The sequence below is a fragment of the Lycorma delicatula genome, chromosome 10 (genome assembly GCF_047948215.1).
Source record: "Lycorma delicatula isolate Av1 chromosome 10, ASM4794821v1, whole genome shotgun sequence".
Lineage (NCBI taxonomy): Eukaryota > Metazoa > Arthropoda > Insecta > Hemiptera > Fulgoridae > Lycorma > Lycorma delicatula.
The window spans coordinates 72067129-72087375 of record NC_134464.1 but is presented as its reverse complement, the minus strand read 5'-3'; the positions used below and the strand labels follow the sequence as shown (position 1 = coordinate 72087375).

At 30.1% G+C, this 20247-nt stretch overlaps 1 protein-coding gene across 1 annotated transcript in view; it reads left to right on the top strand.

Annotated features, from left to right (window-relative positions):
• LOC142330884 (cytochrome P450 4C1-like) overlaps positions 1-19686 on the top strand; it is a 57389-nt gene extending 37703 nt beyond the window's left edge. Inside the window, exons 6-13 of the mRNA XM_075376351.1 lie at positions 3751-3820; positions 7150-7276; positions 8844-8943; positions 12320-12429; positions 13543-13611; positions 14838-15006; positions 15980-16159; positions 19479-19686. Coding sequence (XP_075232466.1) covers positions 3751-3820; positions 7150-7276; positions 8844-8943; positions 12320-12429; positions 13543-13611; positions 14838-15006; positions 15980-16159; positions 19479-19678 — 1025 coding nt within the window. The 3' untranslated portion in view covers positions 19679-19686. The remainder of the gene's footprint in view (positions 1-3750; positions 3821-7149; positions 7277-8843; positions 8944-12319; positions 12430-13542; positions 13612-14837; positions 15007-15979; positions 16160-19478) is intronic.
• The last annotated feature ends 561 nt before the right edge of the window (positions 19687-20247 follow it).

Here is a 20247-nt window from a genome sequence, read left to right as displayed (position 1 = left end):
TATATTACGTCTACGTTGAATGTGTTTCAATTACTACAAACCAGCCAATTCCATCGACTCCGAATCTTCTCCAGCTGCTTACTACAATTTTATCGATGCAGAATTTCTCCAAACTCATTGCTACAAATCTGAGACGCCACGTCCTGCTCAACCTCTAAACCACGTTTCACCCCTGTATTCCTGATACACCATTGCAGAATACGCCTAGGATTACTGTATGCATTCATATGTACTTGCTTTCACAAGTTCATCTCTTGCTAATATTTATATGTGATACAGGCAAGTGCAAATTATTCATTATTATTCATGTTAAACGTTTATGTTATCACTGTTCATGTGTAGCCCATTTTATGGGTTATTAAATGACAACTATCGTTCTTATCAAATCCACTTGTAATTTTAAACACTACTTCAGAATTATAAAACTTATGTGCGATTTATTTCATATATTATTATTGATAACTATTATTATATTTCGGGTTGTTCATCAAAAGTTTGTGTTCAAACGTCAGTTACTCAGAGTAAATTACCTTTACTTGAAATGTTTATTTCAATTAACTCTATCTTTTAATCTAATTTAACTTGTTAATCGCCGAGATTAATTCTTATCTATTCATGCACTGAATTCATATTACTTCTCTTACATTAATCTAAAGAAAATAACTCCTGATGTAAAGTTATGATTTGAACTTCTTTGTAACTTAATATTTTCAAGAAAGCTTACTTCTAAAATGAACTCTATTTATATTATTACTTATTTTAATTTGATTATATTGTAATTAACTCTTTTTTATACTGGAATTATTGTAATTTATTTATCTAAGTTAATGACATTTGTTCATTGCTAATTTTCATTATTACAGAATATGTCAGTAATGCAACAGTTTTCCAGTTACACTATTTTTTATTGATGTTATGTTTATAAGTATCTAATTGTAAATAAGGTGTTTTATGTTCTCTTGTTTTCAGGCTTTGTTAAATTGTAGATTTTCAAAATGTGTATTTGAAAAATGTATATTCATGTATTTTCTCATTTAATATCATTACTGATATGCTGATTTCAGCTGATATTTCTTATACAGAATTAAGTTATGTATATTTCATAATTTCTTTTAATTTTTTAAGGTTATGACTTAAGAAAAAGTTTAGTTGTTTTTTCTATAATTAAAGTCCAATTTCTTTTGGCAAATATGAGCTGTGTGTTCTTTTATTTTTCTTAACTTTACCCAACACATCTGCTTTTTGCACTTGAGAGAAGATACTGACCCTTAAAATGTTTTTATATAGTGAACCAGTTGAAGCATGCACACAGGTTAGATTTTTAGGTATGTGATTTGACCAGTGACAAATGTGGGTTACACATTTAAAGGAGCTAAAGGTTAAAATGTTTAAAAATGTTAAACGTGCTTAGAGTTTTATATAATACTTGATGTGGAGCTGATTGAGTATGCATGTTGTGCTTCTACAGAGCTTTAGTCCATTGCCTCTTGGACTACGGCTGAATGAATTATTCTTCCACTTAGTCCACTGCTCTTAGAATACTAGATGCAGTCTATCATTCATTCATCCGTCTTGGTACAGGTGCATTTTGTTCAAGACCTATGGTACTGATGGAAAGTGGTTAGCAATCATTCTCGAATAGCCAGAATCAAAACATCTGCACTTACGTAGCTTATATTAAAGCACATCAAAATCCTCCTACCTTTGATGCAGTGTTCTCTAATCAACGTTTGATTCGATACCAAAAACAGTCAATATCTGCTGCTCCACTAGGGACCAGAGCTCACCACCTTTTCTCAGCCCAAAATATAAAATTATCTCCAGTCCTTTCTGTTGCTCCATGTTATTACCGCCCCCTTGGTGGGCTCCTCTCGTAAATTACTGCTTTTGTCTCAGTATCATAAAAAGAATACAAATCCAGATATCTTATAAAACAATTTTTATAATATTATAAATAGTGTGAATCCTGATGCTACAGTTTATACAGACGGCTCTAGAAACGTTAATTCTGTTGGTTGTGCTTTTGTGGTTGGCAGCAGAACATACATGTTTGGTCTTTCCAGGATCACCAGTATTTTGTTGCAGAACTGTATGCCATTAATAAGGCCTTACATAAATTAGCCCAAAATTTTGACATGTTTTTGTTTGCTTAGATTCCATGAGTGCCTTACAGCCGATTAATGACGTATACTCCAGATACCCTGCTGCCTGTGAGATTCAGCGTATTTCACAAATGAATCACTGTAATACAACAATATGGGTGGATCCTCACCCATATTGGAATTAGAGGCATTGAGCATGCTGGTAGTGCGGTAAAATAGGTTTGTTTCCAACCTCCTTTCAGCAATCGCGTCGCTTCGAACAATCTTGCTTGTTTTTTTAAAGAGGATAGTTCATGATGAGTGCAAAGTGAGTAGGATGCTAATTTTAACAATAAACTTCATCCAGTCAAGAACACAGTGTAATTGCTGCTCATGCAGAAATAGCCGTCAAGAGGACATTATTCTTTGCTGTTTGTGAATAGGGCATACTAGGTTCATTCATGGATATTTGATGATGCAGACAGATGCACCTGCTTGTGATTGCTGTGACCATCAACTAACAGTGCACCACATCCTTGTGAATTGTGTCTGTTTTGTGGTATTGCTTCACAAGTTTAACCTAGGGGGTAACATGAAACTATTCTATTCTATTCTAGGTTTTTTGCATACTATTCTAGGGGATAATGAAATGTTATTACCTTATGTTTTATTGTTTCTTAGAGCGGTCTTGTTTGTATCAAAATATTTGAATTACTGTAGTGTGTTTCAGCTTTTCATGCTAATTGTACAGCAGATTATAACTTTATTATTTAAATTGATGAATAAAATGAGATATATCTTTGTATATTACAACTAAAATATTGTGTCTGGGCGATGATAATGCAGAAGCGTTTTTGTTCAGAAAAACAAAAAAAGGAATACATTGCCTAGACTACAATATCCACCTAAGGTCACACAACCAATTACCATAAACCCTGAATGTTCTAAAATATTCTGGCTTTTCTATTTTTTTTTAAAAAAGAAAAAATTGTACAATAAAAATAACATTTTTTGGAACTTTACTTATTACTGACAAGGAGAAAAGATTACACAAATCTTTTCAATTCTAATTTTAACATTATCAAAAAAATCCAGTTAGAAATAAAAGTACTTTAATCTGCACATGTTTTTTAGATGATTTTCTGTTCATAAATTCACACACTCCCACTTCCAATAACCTCTTCTAGAAGTAAAATTCCATGAATTGAAAATGAATGTTCTCTTGTTTTATTCAAACAAGTTAATGTATCGAGATAACTAAAACCATAAATATTGTGTTAAAAATATAATCATTAGTATGGAAGAAATTACAAACTAGGATTACACTCTAAAACGCAATATGGTTGTTCTAGTTTCTTTCAACTATATCCAACTGAAACAAATAAAAGAAAATTAATTCAACACCAACTGCTGAGTTATTTTATTTATTTTGCAATCTGTTATGAGTTGTTATAATCTCAAAATAAATAAAAATTACATGTGATAGAAAAAAGTATTGGATTCAATTTATTATATTTTATGTATTTTTTTCTTCTTCAATCCTTAAAAATAAATGACATGAACTTAAAATTATTTATTGATATTTTGTTAAAAAATTGTAATTATAAAATTGAAGCACAGCAACAATCTAATAAGGTAAAAAACTTATGTACTTTTGTAAATATTTCAGAAACTGCTCTAGGAATAGATGTTAAAGCACAAGATAATCAAAACTTAGAATTTTCTCAAGCTTTATACAGGTAAGCAGTTAGAAATTTATTCAGTGAAACTAACTATAGATTTTTAAAACTTATTTTTGAGTTCATTTTACTCTTACAGCTGAACAGTCTGATTAAATTGCATTTCAAAAAATTGAATAAAAGAACAACTTAGCTAACTTTACATTAATAGTTAAAAAATTAAATAATCTGTAGAAAAAATAGTGATAGGTGTGAGAGTAAATTGTAAATAATATAAATTCAATTTTAAATCAGCACAGCCGGATTCTACTAAAGGCCATGGTGAAAGACATATTACATGTTTTTAAAAACTCAATAGTTTTGTAACATATATAGGTTAATTTGGTTTGTAGTTAACAAAATTTTATTTTGTCAGTCATTTTTGCTCAATAAACTATTCTTTATTTTCCTTGTAATCAGTAGTGTTGTAATCTTGTGTACATCTCTCTGTTAGCAAAATAATTAACCTGAATGTCTTAATTCATGACCCACTAACCTAGTTCATCTCTATACAAGATTCTGCCTCAAACTTGCTTTTCTGTTCTCAAGATTTCTTCATTTTATATTTTATTTATCCATGTAATTTTCAGGATCCACCTATAACATTAAGTTAAAGGATTCTATTCTTTTCCTTTTTATTTTTCTTTGTCCAGTTTTGACTATTGTTATATGTTTTACTCTACACAAATATTTTTTTTAAAATCCATCTCTTAGATCTACACTAAACATTAGTAAACTTATTTTCTGCATGAAACTCTTCATGTTTCACCTTTCTGCTTTATACAACTGCGTTACTTTGTTCATCCTTTGTTATTTTACTACCTAAATAGCAAATTATTCATCTTCTGTTTATGATATTAACGTGTATGAGAATTATCGTGAAAGTATTATTGCTACAGCAAGTCACAAGCTTCAAATTACTTTTACCTTATTATTTTACTGCTAATCCATTTAACCATCTTGAAGCTTTTTTCAATATGGCAATTCTCTAAAAAAATTGCTTGACACCCAACATTCCATTAAATTACTGAACAGACAGAAAACATTTGAAGCTAAGTATGTTTGAATATTAAAAGATTGTAATAATCCCCTCTGAATTTTTTCTTGGAAACAAGATTGTTGCAGAATTCAGACGCACATTAACACAATTACACTTCATCTTATCAGGTGCTTCATTATCAATTTTGAATGGAATGGCACAACGTACAACTTTTTTCAGTAATCTTTCACAATAATTTTCCATAGTAAAATAAAATATATCAATTAAACTTTAATTCTAACCTAAAATGATGTGCCATTTAGGTTAGAATGGCGCATCTAACGCCATTCTAAATCATTCTAACCTAAATGATGAATAATGCGCCTGAGTGATTAAAATTTAGACTATAATTGACAAATTTCATCTCTGGTAAAAATTAGATTGCAAAATTTATCACCTTCTTCTGTATAGCATGTGATGGAATGTGATTAATATTCTCATTTGTTTGTGGTCTTCATTAATATGAGTATTGATGTTATAAATCTTATAGCCTAATCAGTCAAGGACAATTTTATTATTACTGCTCCAGAAACATCAAGTAAAACTAATTTTAAAATCCAAATCCAAAATGGTAACTCAATGATTTATTTAATTTATTTTTGTCAATCAATGCCCTTACATGAATATTTTGTTAATTACTCAGAATGCTATTCATCATATATTTAGTTTACTATTCTGGAAAATGTCATATCTTTTGGCTGATTTCTTTCATTCATCTTCTTAACACCGTATGTAGAAACCAGGTTTGAATGATTTTTAGCTGGTATTATATTTTGAAAGTCCAGTCAACATACCACTGCCCAAATAGTATTTGGGCACTGACTGTAGAGTCAGTAGCAACATCAATAGTTTTATTCATTTAATAAAACATTATTTATATTGGCAAGAGAGAACCAGTAAATAGTAGGATTTATTTATTTTTTTTTTGTCTTCAGTCATTTGACTGGTTTGATGCAGCTCTCCAAGATTCCCTATCTAGTGCTAGTCGTTTCATTTCAGTATACCCTCTACATCCTACATCCCCAAAAATTTGTTTTACATATTCCAAACGTGGCCTGCCTACACAATTTTTCCCTTCTACCTGTCCTTCCAATATTAAAGCGACTACTCCAGGATACCTTAGTATGTGGCCTATAAGTCTGTCTCTTCTTTTAACTATATTTTTCCAAATGCTTCTTTCTTCATCTGTTTGCCGCAATACCTCTTCATTTGTCACTTTATCCACCCATATGATTTTTAACATTCTCCTATAGCACCACATTTCAAAAGCTTCTAATCTTTTCTTCTCAGATACTCTGATCGTCCAAGTTTCACTTCCATATAAAGCGACACTCCAAACATACACTTTCAAAAATCTTTTCCTGACATTTAAATTCATTTTTGATGTAAACAAATTATATTTCTTACTGAAGGCTCATTTAGCTTGTGCTATTCGGCATTTTATATCGCTCCTGCTTCGTCCATCTTTAGTAATTCTACTTCCCAAATAACAAAATTCTTCTACCTCCATAATCTTTTCACCTCCTATTTTCACATTCAGTGGTCCATCTTTGTTATTTCTACTACATTTCATTACTTTTGTTTAGTTCTTGTTTATTTTCATGCGATAGTTCTTGCGTAGGAAGAATCTATGCCGTTCATTGTTTCTTCTAAATCCTTTTTACTCTCGGCCAGAATTACTATATCATCAGCAAATCGTAGCATCTTTATCTTTTCACCTTGTACTGTTACTCTGAATCTAAATTGTTCTTTAACATCATTAACTGCTAGTTCCATGTAAAGATTAAAAAGTAACGGAGATAGGGAACATCCTTGTCGGACTTCCTTTCTTATTACAGCTTCTTTCTTATGTTCTTCAATTGTTACTGTTGCTGTTTGGTTCCTGTACATGTTAGCAATTGTTCTTCCATCTCTGTATTTGAACCCTAATTTTTTAAAAATGCTGAACATTTTATTCCAGTCTACGTTATCGAATGCCTTTTCTAGGTCTATAAACGCCAAGTATGTTGGTTTGTTTTTCTTTAATCTTCCTTCTTAGTAGGAAGATCCTACTAATACGTATCCTACATATCCTAATAGCAGGATACGATCAAACAATGCCAACAAATGGGTCAAATTTTGGGGGCCAAATTCCTAAAAATAAATTGTTTTCAAGGTAACCCTTGTAGTTATTCAGGAACATTGAAACTATGTAATACCAGAGAAAAAATGCTTCTGCAAAAAACCTCAAGTCTTACAATAATAATCTATTTTTATTAATATAAAATATATCATTTTTTTATATTAATAATTTTAATTTCTCTTATTTCAGGGTTTCTGAACTGGATTATATGAGAATCTACAAATTTTGGTTACACCCAGATTTAATTTTCTACAATACTGGTTATGGCAAAGAAGCGAGAAAAATTTACAAAAAACTTCATGAAATGCCAAATTTGGTAATTAGGTTTTTTTATTTATTCTTTCTATAATAAACCAGTAATAGTAATTAAAATTATTGTTTTGGTGGAAAGTAGAATTAAACTTCTATGGTTACCAAACAATGCCAGCCTGGCACAACAAACTTATGTGGTGTTGGCGCAGACTTAATGGTACTTTCCAGAGAAGCAAAGATTAAGGATAACAAAAGGGAAAGGACCCTTATAGAAAGAGAGAACAAATAAAACATGGAGGGTCTGCCTCTCTCTCAAAGAATATTTCTCTGATCCAAGTCATTCCTTACTTAAAATGAATAGCTAGTTTTTTCAACCTGCTTTCTATACATATTAAGTTTGTGTTATTAATACTCAAGCAAAAATAAATCAAATTGTGTGTTTTTCACATTAAAATGAAAGTATTTCTAAGTTTTTTATCAGTTAAACAATATACTATGTTTAGGATTGATTCAGAAGCTTGGCTTTACTTGAGCCTGAGGTCAGACTGTTTATTGTAAGCAACAGATAGCGAATAGTCGATAATAGATTTGTAGGTGAAGCAGACCTCATTAAATGACAAATACCAAAAATAATGAGAAAAGAATGAAAGTTAAAGAAAATCTACATTTAGAGGGATTAAACTGTGAAACAAAAAACTCCACTACTCAAATGAGTAATAAAATAAGTCCACCTCTAGGCATTTTAATGATCAGCAACCAACTTAGTAATTCTAATCAAGAGACATCCCCTGACATCATATCTTTTTTCTTTTTAATAAAACAGAATTTTTCAACTTTTGATTTTAGTAAATTTAAAAAACAGATAGAAACTCTTGGAAAGTTCATAATAAAATTTATGTGGGTGCTAACAAACTGTGCAAAAAACTTGTTCTATTTCTTTAACACAAATCATCTATTTTTTTAAGTGGCTTCATAATTATGCAGTAGTAGATTCTAAACTACCTCATACTGCTTAAAATGTTAACCTTAATATGTGCTACCCAGCTGTAACAGATATCCACTACTTTTTAACAAGAAAGGATAAATACAATCAGTAGTAGGTTAACCATATCACCTATTGTGTGTAATTAGTTGTAAAATGAAGAATTTTTAAATTAATCATCAAATTTATTTACAAATTCTATGATACACAGATTTACAAAATTAATTCTTCAAGAATTCAAAAGTAAAGTTTAAGTATAATGATTTGCGTTCTAAATTTATGGAAATATGCTTCCTGAAAATCTTTTCAGAGCTTTGAATCAGTTCCTGCATTACAAGGGTTGTTGACACACTGTTGAGGAGTAAGAAAATCCCTTTAGTTTGTTATCACATTATTTATGTTATTTCATTTATGTTGTATTTGTTTATTATTATTATTTTTTTAAATATGATTGTAAATATCAAATAGTTTTAGTGCATAAATTCTTAAATTCTTGTTTTTTATAATACATAAAACATCTATAAAATTTACAAGCATAATAAGAATCTTAAATTTGTATTTCAAAAGTGTATACTAAATTTTATTATGCATATTATCTTATTTTGTTGCTTAATTTAATTTTTACAATAAATAATTTTTTTTTTAACAGGTAATAAAGAAAAGGAAAGATGAATATTATCAAAGAAAAGAAAGACAAAGGCTGATTGTTGAAGGAAAGATGGATAAATCAGAAGAAGAAGAAGAAGAAGGTATATGTATATTTTTTTGTAATAGATAATATTTGTAACATTTAAATTTATCTACTGTAACTAAATAATATTAGAACTAGTTAAATTTCATACTATATTGAAGTATTCAAAAGTATTAATAAGCGTTTTGCTTTTTTTTTTACTTATTTGATGACAAACTAAAACATATTTTATTACTATTATTTTTCTGGTTTAATGTTTTGGTAATGCATTGAGTCACCTTCATAAGTTAATAAAAATGTCATGTAGAAAAGTTGAATTTTTGTACACATACACTACACCCAGAACACTTTACAAATTACATCACATACCCTTACACAGTTACACAACATCTTACACTATTTCTTCTCACTTGCACTTGGTGGTATTGTGACATCTTATGAAGTATGCCTGTGCTTTGTTGGAGTGGTCCATTGTATCGCTGGTACTCATGGAAACTGAATGTTAATTCCACTTATAAATTCTTCAGTGGTTGTTGTCCAGCTGAAAAAACCTGTGAATTTCGGTAAGGGGGTTATTTTCTGTCAACTCGGCTGAAAATAAGTTTTATGAAATTACAGATGGGTTATCAACGCAGTCAGTTACGTCAGTGAATAGGATTATGAGAAGGGAGAATAGTGTTGATGTATCAACATCCTTGTTAATTCTTACCTTTTCAAGTCCAACCATACCAGGCAAAATAAAAGTAGGTTACCTCAGTATCTGTGTCTGACTATATATATATCGAACTCTAGACACTGCTTTCAGTATCAAGGTTTTGGCCACAACAAAGATGGTTGCACAAATAAACAAGTTTTTGTGCATTATGGCGGTATTGGACATGATGACATACATGCCCTAACGTAGGAAAATGTTCAAATAGTAAAGACTATTACGCTACTTCAGTTATCAGAATGTGTAGCTCCGCGAGGGCAGCCATGAAGTGGATAAGACACTGTCTAAGGGTTGTCTTCAAGGCAGTGTGTTGGTGTCTCTTTTGTGGATAGTAGTTTGAATATATTCTGCAGCTGATATTGCCTAGTGGGTGCTGTGTGGTGGCTTATGCCGACAACAAGTTCCTGCTGGTCGAAGGATGTTTGTGGAGGGAGGTCAAATTCAGAGCTAATGAAGCTTGTCAGATAGTAGAGTTGTGGAGTCATTAACGCAATATGATTTTTAGTCCCTCAAAGACCATGATGATGCTGCTCAAAGGCCATTTGGCTGTGATGTGGCAAGCCTGCATTTTGATATCAGGCCAATGAATAAAATGTGTTTAGGTTCAGAAGTACTTTGGGAGTGTACTTTGATAAGGATTTTCAACTTAAGGAGCACTTGAAATACATCGTGGGAAAGGCACATAATACTTTCTTTGATTTTTGACGTGTGGTTAATCCTGATTGAGGTCTTAATTTTAAGATCGTGAGTATCCTTTACAAGGGTGTATGCAAGGCGATTATACTGTATGCTGCCCTATGTGTTCTTTATTTGTAGATGATCTTTCTCTTTACATGTAGAATGGTAACTACAGGTGAGAGGCTGCTTCATAACACAATAACTCGCTTTGAATCATGGTTTAAATCTCCTGGATTCATATTTTTCCCAGAGAAAACGAATTACATTTGCTTTTTCCGGATTAAGGGAACATGTGGACCCTCAACTGTTCAAGTATTTACATGGTGAATCAGTTGAGGCCTGCCTGCGAGTTAAACTTTTAGCAATGTGGTTAGACTAACGATTGATGTGGGTAATACATATGAAGGAGTTGAAGGTAAAATGTCTAAAAATATTAGACATGCTGAGAGTTCTATCTAATACCCGTTAGGGAGCCGATCATAATATGCATGTTGCACTTCTACCAAGCTCTGGTACATTCCTGCTTAGACTGTGGCAGCGTATATTTATTCATCAGTATGGGCCACTGAAAGAGATGCTCGATGCAGTCCATCATTCAATCATCCCTCTTGCCACTGGTGCATTTTGCTCAAGCCCCGTGGTAAGTCTGCTGGTGTACAGTGGTGAGCCATCTCTTTAGAATAGGCAGAATGCTTTAGCTTTATGTGGTTCAGATTAAAGCGCAACCTCATCCAACCTTTGATGTGGTATTCTCTAACCAACATCTGAGTTGATTCAATACCAGGAACAGCTGAGATCTACTGCTCCGCTAGGCATCAGAGCTCAGCGCCTTTCCTCAGCTGTTGAATAAAAAATTACCTCCAGAACTTTCTGTTGCTTCATATTACTATCCCTGTTGAGTCCTTCTTTCATTAATTACGACTGTTTCGATCTTTGTCAGTATAATAAAACACAAATCAAGTTATTTTGCGAAACAAATTTTATAATATTATAAATATTGTGAATCCTGAAGTTACAGTTTGTACGGATGTTTCTAAAAACATTAATTCTGTTGGTTATGTTTTGCCATCATAGCATCACCAGTATTTTTGTTGCAGAGCTGTTTGCTATTAATTAGGCCTTAAGTATAATTAGTCCAACATTTTGACATGTACCAGTATGTGTTTGCTCGGATTCCATGAGTGCCTTATAGGTGATTAGTGACTTTGTACTCTGGACACCCTCTTGTTTGTGATATTCAGTGTGTTATTTCTATTACAGCTGAACTTCTGCTTTATCTCCTATCGTATTGCAATTTCTGACAATAAGTGTGCAGATATTGCTGCCAAATAGGCTTGTTTCAGCCTACTTTTACCAATTGCATTGTTTCAAATGATCTTGTCTGTTTCCTGAAGAGGGTAGTTCATGATGAGTGGCAAAGTCATTGGGATTCAGCTATTAACAATAAATTTCATCCAATAAAGCACACTAACCGTCGAGAGGAGGTTATTATTTGCCGAAAACAGAAAACAGATGCATCCCTTTATGCTCGCTGCGAATGCCAACTAGCAGTGCACCATATTCTTGTAGATTGCATTTGTTATGTGGCGGCATTGCATCAGAAGTTTAACTAGGAGCTGACATGTGAAATATTTTGGGAAACAATGCAATGATATTAACAACTGTCTTGCGATTTATGGAGGCCGTGGATCTTGATTCAAGTATTTATTTATTTATACGGCCTTGTCGACTGTGTATAATGTTTGGCGTATGGCAGATGGTAATTTCTATTCTTTTAAGGAAAACAAAAAAAATTAATTTTATTTCATCTGAGATAATTATGTGTATTTCTACAGTTTGATGTTTTCTTTTTTTTTATTAAAAAACACATTTTAAAGAAGCAGAGGTAATTAAAAAATCACTTAGTGTTAATTTTAAGTTGTAAATATATTTTGCTGCTTGATGCATTTTCTTATATTATTTGTTATTTAATTTTACAAATAAACTATTATTTTTTTAAATTTAACTTATTGAGATTATATAAATTTTTTTTTTGTTTTTTTAGAATCCCAAAGAATGAAAATATTTTTGGATATACTTTTAGAACTTAAAGATTCAGGTACAACATTTACTGATGATGATTTAAGAGATGAAGTAGTCACCATGATGGTTGGAGTAAGTGGCAATATTTTATCCATGAAAAATTATACAATGTTTATTGTAAAGAATTTTAAAAAAAATTAAAGATATTTTGGCTTGCCTAATTTTGTAAATAAAGAAAATTATAAATAGTTTTAATCCTTATTTCAGCTTTAATATTTTTAATATAATTAAATATAATATTTTTTTATACAATACTACAAATATACTATATTTGATATATTATACAAAATGGTGCATAATAAAATAGCCTGCTTCTGCCAAACCATATGACCTGAATTGTAGATTCTTTAGTACACATAGAATCCTTCTGATTAGGTGTATCTACTGCAACAATTAACTTGTTCCTTAGATGATATCTGTATGGTATAGTTTATCATTAGGCCTCTATCTAAATATATGTTACCAAAAATTAGCGTAGTTTTTTTAAAATCTGTTGTTACACCCTCTTCACAATTATGACTTTTTTCTATGTGGATGTACAATCTTGTTTGATGTGGGATGGTAACTTCATTCAGTGCAATATCCATCAGAAACTGAGATGAAAGGAAAGTAGAAATGCTGACAGCTTATTAGTGATAACCCACTTGGTTAGTCTAGTGGTAAACTCGTCATCATAAATCAGCTGATTTCAAGGCCGGCCTCATTGGTGGTTGGGTTTCAATTAACTACATATCTCAGGAACAGTCGACCTGAGAATGTACAACACTACACTTTATTTATATTCATACATATCATCATCATTCATCCTCTGAAGTAATAATCTTACGGTGGTTTCAGAGGCTAAACCGAAAAAGAAAGATTTGCATATTAGTGGTATCACTTATAAGAAATAAAGATGGAAATCGTATTTAATTTCAAGCCAACCTCTGTAGTGAAGAGGAACCATCTCTACTTTTCATCTGCTAGGTTCTAGATTCAAGTCTCATCAGGGTTGGCAATTTTCTTACAAGAAACAATTTTTCATAAGTAACTGCAATTTGGTAGTTTCTAAAATAAATAAATTAAATAAAACTCTCAATGATTAATGCAAATGGCAAACAGGCTGCTTATACACGTATCATGCGCGCTATTTAAACAAAACAGTTTTTTCATGCAGAAAATTAATTATTTTCATAACTGTTTCAGGGTAGTGAGACAAATGCTATAACTACCTGTTTCTGTCTTTTGTTGCTGGCAATACATCCAGAGATTCAGGTAAATAATTAGATAATAACATACTTATATCATTAATAAAGTGAGTATTTTTAGCAATCAATTTCTGGCATTTTGGGACTGTTTTCGGATTGTCAAATTTTCCCTTTAAGTAATTAAATTACAACAACAAATGTAAAGTATTATAATTTTGTCAAAAATCACAGCGTAATATCTTGTGAAAAAAATAATTGAGAATTGTTATAATTAATCAATTTTCAGTTTTAAAAAACATTTCCAAGACAAAATGTGTTTAAAAAATGTGTGTAATTATTAATTACAGTAAATTCAGTACTAAAGCATGTTTTTGAAATTATTTTAAAATATTTACCCACAACAATTTATCTGGTACTGAACATTAACTTCAAGTTAATCTAAAAAAAATACAATCCTGGTGGTAAACCTAATTTCTAAATGTGGTTAATTAGCTAAAAATTGGTTAATTGTTAGTGGAAAAATATAATTAAATCTATAGAAAGACAAGTAATCAAGTAATTATTATGTTCAAGTTCTCAGCACCATTTTTCTGTACAAACTTATTTATTTACCCGTGTAACTTTTTTTATTATATATTCTTTGTTTTCAGTTTTGTTAATGATTAACTTCATTACATGCTTTTTGACATACTTTTTTTTGTTTCAAAGTAAATTATGGTAATTTCTTTTTTTTTAAAGTAAAACTGATTTCTTTTTTGGACAATGTTAATAACTTTTAACAGATTTTCTAAAAATGCTTATTGCGACCATTTTAAAAAATACTTTTTTTTGTTAAATTACATCTTATAAGTGCTGTGTAGAATTTCCTGTAATACCACATACTCTCGCAGAGATCTATGTAAGTACACTTCCATGACAACACAAACTTTTTAAATGGCAGCTCAACTATTAAATGGCAGAAACGTTGGTTATGGTTGTCATAGCCTGAAGTGTTTTAAGGTAATTTTTTTATTTATTACCCTTTTAAATAATGTCACAATCCTATCCTTTACATTTTTTTTTAAATTTTGATTTTCTTTTTTTGAAAAGAAAAAGAGAAATATACAGCATTTATTCTCTCCTATGAAATATATGGGCTGAGTACTTAGAAAAAATGTTTTTTGTATGGTTGTAAAAAAAATTAATAAAATTTTCTATTCTGTACGGTTAATAATACATTTTTATTTTTTATTGTAATGTAACATTTTTTAAATGTTATTTTTAAATAAAAATTGCAATTTTAATCTGTTGCAGGATAAATTATACAATGAGGTCTACTCAATTTTTGGTGAGTCAGATCGTGATGTGACATGGGATGACCTCAATAAACTAGTGTATCATGAACAAGTCATTAAAGAAACGCTTCGTAGATTTCCTGTAGGACCAATTTTCCTAAGAGAAGTAAAAGAGGATATTGATTTAAGTATGCATTTTTGTCATCATCATTATTATTTAAATATTCTATTAATAATAATAATAGAAGTGATAATGTATATCACTTCTATTTCTTTTCATATTTGGCTATCATTTTAAAATCTTTAACTCTTCTAAAATTATTGGATTTGTTACTATAAAAATCAAAAAAATATTAACAGAGACAAAAAGTAATGAAACAATATAAATATGACAAACAAAAGGATATTATGCACCGACTTATGAGAAATTAAAATAAACAATTAAAATAAAATAATTTATTTTCAAAGAAACATCAAAAAAGATAAAAGCCATAAAAAAATATATAGGGAATAGCAAGCAATGGTAAAAATGAAACTAACATTAAGCAGTTTTAAACGAAATTCATCAAAATGTAAAAAATTTAATTCAGGCTGGAATGTATAGAACTCCACATATATATGTTTTTAAGAATAAAAACATATTATAAAAATTAAATTAAATCTCATAGATAAACATCTAATACAAATTATTCTCCCCAAATGCATCCAGAAATTTTGATTATTTCCTTCTATACTGAAAAAATTACACTTTTATTATACATGAAGTATTATTTTTATAAATCTTATTATTAAATCTCATTATACTAATCACTTTTCTTCTTTGAAATTTTGTTGATTTTATTTTATGTTAAAAGGATTTTAGAGTACGTGATGTTAATGAGATGTTACTCTTATTTGTTTACTTAATTTAAATACAATAATAATATTTTAATAGAATATTTATTAACAGCAATTTCTCATTTTTATTCTTATTGTATTTAAAGTCTCTTCTTCTCAGCAGAGTATAAATATAATGATTGCATATGTAGTATTAAAGGTTAAAAACTACATTTTTATGATTTTACAATGGTTTTGATTTTTTAACTTCTATACTATATTGGATAGGTCCAGTTTTCAAACATTATGTGTTTTTTTAAACAAAGTACTCTTTTATAATTACAGCTAGATACAAAATTCCTGGGAATTGTACAGTTGCACTTTGTCCAGTAGCATTACATATGAGAAGTGATATCTACCCAGAACCAGAGAAGTTTGATCCAGATAGATTTTTACCAGAAAATATTGCAAAGAGACATAAGTACAGTTTTATTCCGTTTAGTGGTGGACCTAGAGGATGCATAGGTAAGTAAATTTACTTAAAGTTTACATGTACAAATTTACATTTACTAAAGTACATATTTTATTGTATAAGCTTTTATAAATTACAGATACTAGTAATTGCTTTTCAAACCTGTCTTTGGACAAGGTTTCACTTTGAGAAAAATTGATGTTGATTGTTTAAATGGTTGAAATCTATTTAAAGTTTTATGATAAAGAAGATATTATATGACTACCTCTGTAGCTGAATGCCTACCTCAGTAATTTGACCTGAGGAAATTCTTTAATTGACGTACTCATTATTATGAAAAAAGGTGATGATATCTGTTAGATACTTCTGTATTAGAAGCTACTTTGTAGTAAAATTCTTCGAATGTATTCATGGAAAAATTTGATTAACAATTTCTTAGATTCATTCAATAAAATAATTTAACATTAAACTCAGTCTGAAATACAGGGTTATCATAAAAGAATGGTGTAGTTTTGAACATGGTTTAAATTAAAACAGAATTACTTTTTATTTTTCAGATTTGTCGTCTCAAACATTTTTTTTACATAATTAATAAATTTCAATATGTGCGTCCTTAGTCGCTCGACAAATGTCCAAACGATACTCAACTTCTCTCCAAACATTAGTTAACATTTCTTCGTTAATGGTTGTCATTGCTTCATTAATGCTGTTTTTTAAGTGGTTTAGGTTGCGAATTTTTTGTGTATAAACAACGCTTTTGATGTACCCCCACAAGAAAAAATCGCAAGGTGTCAGGTCTGGACTCCTTGGAGGCCAAAGTATGGGTCCTTGCCGGCCTATCCATCAATCTCTAAATTTTTTGTTCAAAGCATCCGTGACCGATGCATTGAAATGCGGGGGAGCACCATCTTGTTGGAAATGAAGTCTATGAATGTTTTCGAGTTCATCCGGCTGAGGAAAGCAATAATCGATTAACATGTCAAGATACACAACTCCATTAATTGTTTTTTCAGCAAAGAAGAAAGGCCCTATTACACGATTTTTCATCACGCCATACCAAACATTAACTTTAGGCAAATCGCGTTGTTTCTCAATAATTGCATGTGGGTTTTCAGAGCCCCATATTCGTGAATTGTGTCTGTTAACGCATCCATTCAGATGGAATGTAGCTTTGTCTGTAAAAATTATACCGTCTAAAAATGATTCGTTTTCACTTATTCTGTCCGACATTTCAACAGCGAAATTGTAACGTTTTACACCATCATCGGGTTTCAATTCCTGCAGTATCTGAATTTTATAAGCGTGTAATTTCAGTTTTTTCATAAAACTTTGTCAACTGTTGATTTTGGAATACCTAATTCGACACTTCGACGGGGGATGGACTTTCCAGGACTTCTAATTGCCGATCATCTAATTGGATCATCTAACTGGTACACTTGGTCTGCCGGTTGATCTCTGTTTCTTAACCGATCCGGTTTCTTCAAATCGTTTGAACCGACGTGTTATGTTATTTTTGTGTGGTGGATCTCTTCCGAATTCACCTCGAAACGCACGTTGAACTAAAATTACGGATTTTAATTCAGCCATCAATAAAACACATTTTGCTTTGTCTTTATCCGAGAACATAGTAACTCACTAAACTCACTGCAACAACAATACAAGAACTGACGTTGTGGTTACACAACTGTGGTACAAATGGTTACAACTGCTGATAAACAAACTTTTGGGTTGGAGGCTTTCAGGGATACCAATATAACATCTAGAAATTTTTCTACAATCTTCCTTTGAATTACTGAAACTGCACCATTCTTTTATGATAACCCTGTATATTAGAATGAACAAAATGTTTGCTTTGAACATGCTTACCATATCAGTTTGAAAATGACTTTTAGATAATCTGCTTGCTTCAATTAATAGGCCACCATTCATTATCTTCAATTAGGTTCTAACCGTTTTTTATTGAGAGATTTTTTCGAAGTAATTAATCGCAAAGTAATTACCAAGTATTTAAAATAACCACCATAGCCGTTACAATGAATATGATTAAAAGTATTTCACCTATTTCATAAATTATGCATGTGTATAATTTATTAAAATATAAGGATATAATATTCTACCTGTGAAATTGTAAAAATCATAGGATCTCATGTACAAATATAATTAATTTAAAAACATTTTATAATTAGTACTGCACAACATACTATTTTACAAAGTTATAGCAAATACTTGGTTTTAATTTAGCAAGATGGACAAAATCTCTGAAATAGTGTATTTTGATAACCATACCTATTCCTTATGAGATTTTTTAAGTGTATTCACATTTAAAAAAAAAATATATATATGTATATATATATATATATATATATATATATAGAAAATGAAGATTAAATTCCTTATCAACATTGGCAGAATTATACTAAGCCGAGTGACAGTTCAATTTCCTGCTTATTGCAAAGTTAGCTGTGAAACTGTGTGAAAGATAAATAAACCAATTTCTTTGGAAATAATTCAGTAACTGAATCTAATTGGAAATGAAAGTAATTTATATTGAATTCATCCAGAAATTAAATTCCTCATGTTTTAAAATTAATAGTCACACATCAGTTTAATTTCAACTTAAATATAATACAGTTTGCTGACAAATGAAATTAGGGACTTTATATATACAGAGAATGAAATATTTATTTACTTGTTTATTACAAACTGCAGTTTTTTTTACAAATTATTTCGTTTGAGGTAGTTTTAAATATACTTAATTAAAAGATTACAAATATTTAAAAAAAAAATCATTAAAAACACTTAAAAAATATCCTTGCATCAGTATAGGTATAACTCTGAGTATTGTGTCTGAGTTTAGTAAGCAAGCTTTCCTGAAAGCTGAAAATTAAATTCTGATATTATAATAGTTTTTTCTACATAGTTACAAGTAGGAGTTGTTTTTATCTCAATCATATGGAATAATACTATATACTAAAGATTATACTATTAAAATAAAATTAATTTCATTGTTATTTATATATTATACATGAAAAATAATTCAGTACAGTTAAGCATCTTCAGAGGCTGTGTTGGGAGCACTAAATATTGTATTGCAACAGGAAGCAGAAGGTAGTGAGCATAAAATATAAATAAAGAAATATTAGTAGAATAAAAAAATCTTTAATACATTAAAAATGTAGTTTAGAGTAAGAATAACTATTGATAACCAGCATAAATTTTTAATCATAATGCATAAACCTAGGATATATACATACATGCACAGGCGTGGGGGTTAAAATGAATATAAATTTAAAAAAAAATTATAGCATAATTAATAATAGGAAAGAACCTGCAACTAAACACTTTGATTAATATTAATACATTTTTTTGCAGGTTCCAAGTATGCCATGTATTTAATGAAGATAATTGTATCAACAGTACTGAGAAACTACACCTTACAAACAGATATTAAAATGGAAGATATTAAATTAAAGGTAGACCTTTTGATGAGGAGTTCAATTGGTTATCCAGTAACAATTAAACCTAGAATAAGAAAAACAATTCTCATCCCAGTTGAAACTAAAACTAATTAAGAATAAAAAGATAAAGGTTAATTTATATTATAAGTCAGATGATAAAATTAAAATTTGGATTTTGTTTTTTGCGGTCATGATTTATATTATTATATTGAATTATATGTTGCATTGATAAAGGTTTCATAATTAGGAAAACAGAAGGTACGATATAATAATTAATATATTTTTTATTATATCATTAAGACTCTATTTTTTTTTAAAACTGAATCATCTTTAGTAGTTTAATTAGGTTATCCTAGCTAACCAACAATTCTCTGTTTGGGAGCTTTTATGGATCAGTTCTTAGTGATTCAAATAAAAACAACAGTTCACAAATAAATTCAAGTACAAATGTTCAGGTAAATAGAAAAAGATCACCTTAGATGCATTCAGACTGGGATCCAAGAAAATATTTGTGGCACAAGCATTTAAGAGACAACATTGTAGAAATATCAGTGACATCATCGATGACATGGTGACAAGTCTGGAAGTGAGGAGGATATCACGGACTTGGAAACAAATTGTTTTCCATAGCAGATTATCCCAATTTTACACAAATTGAAAGTGTCAAATCCTCCTACTATGAA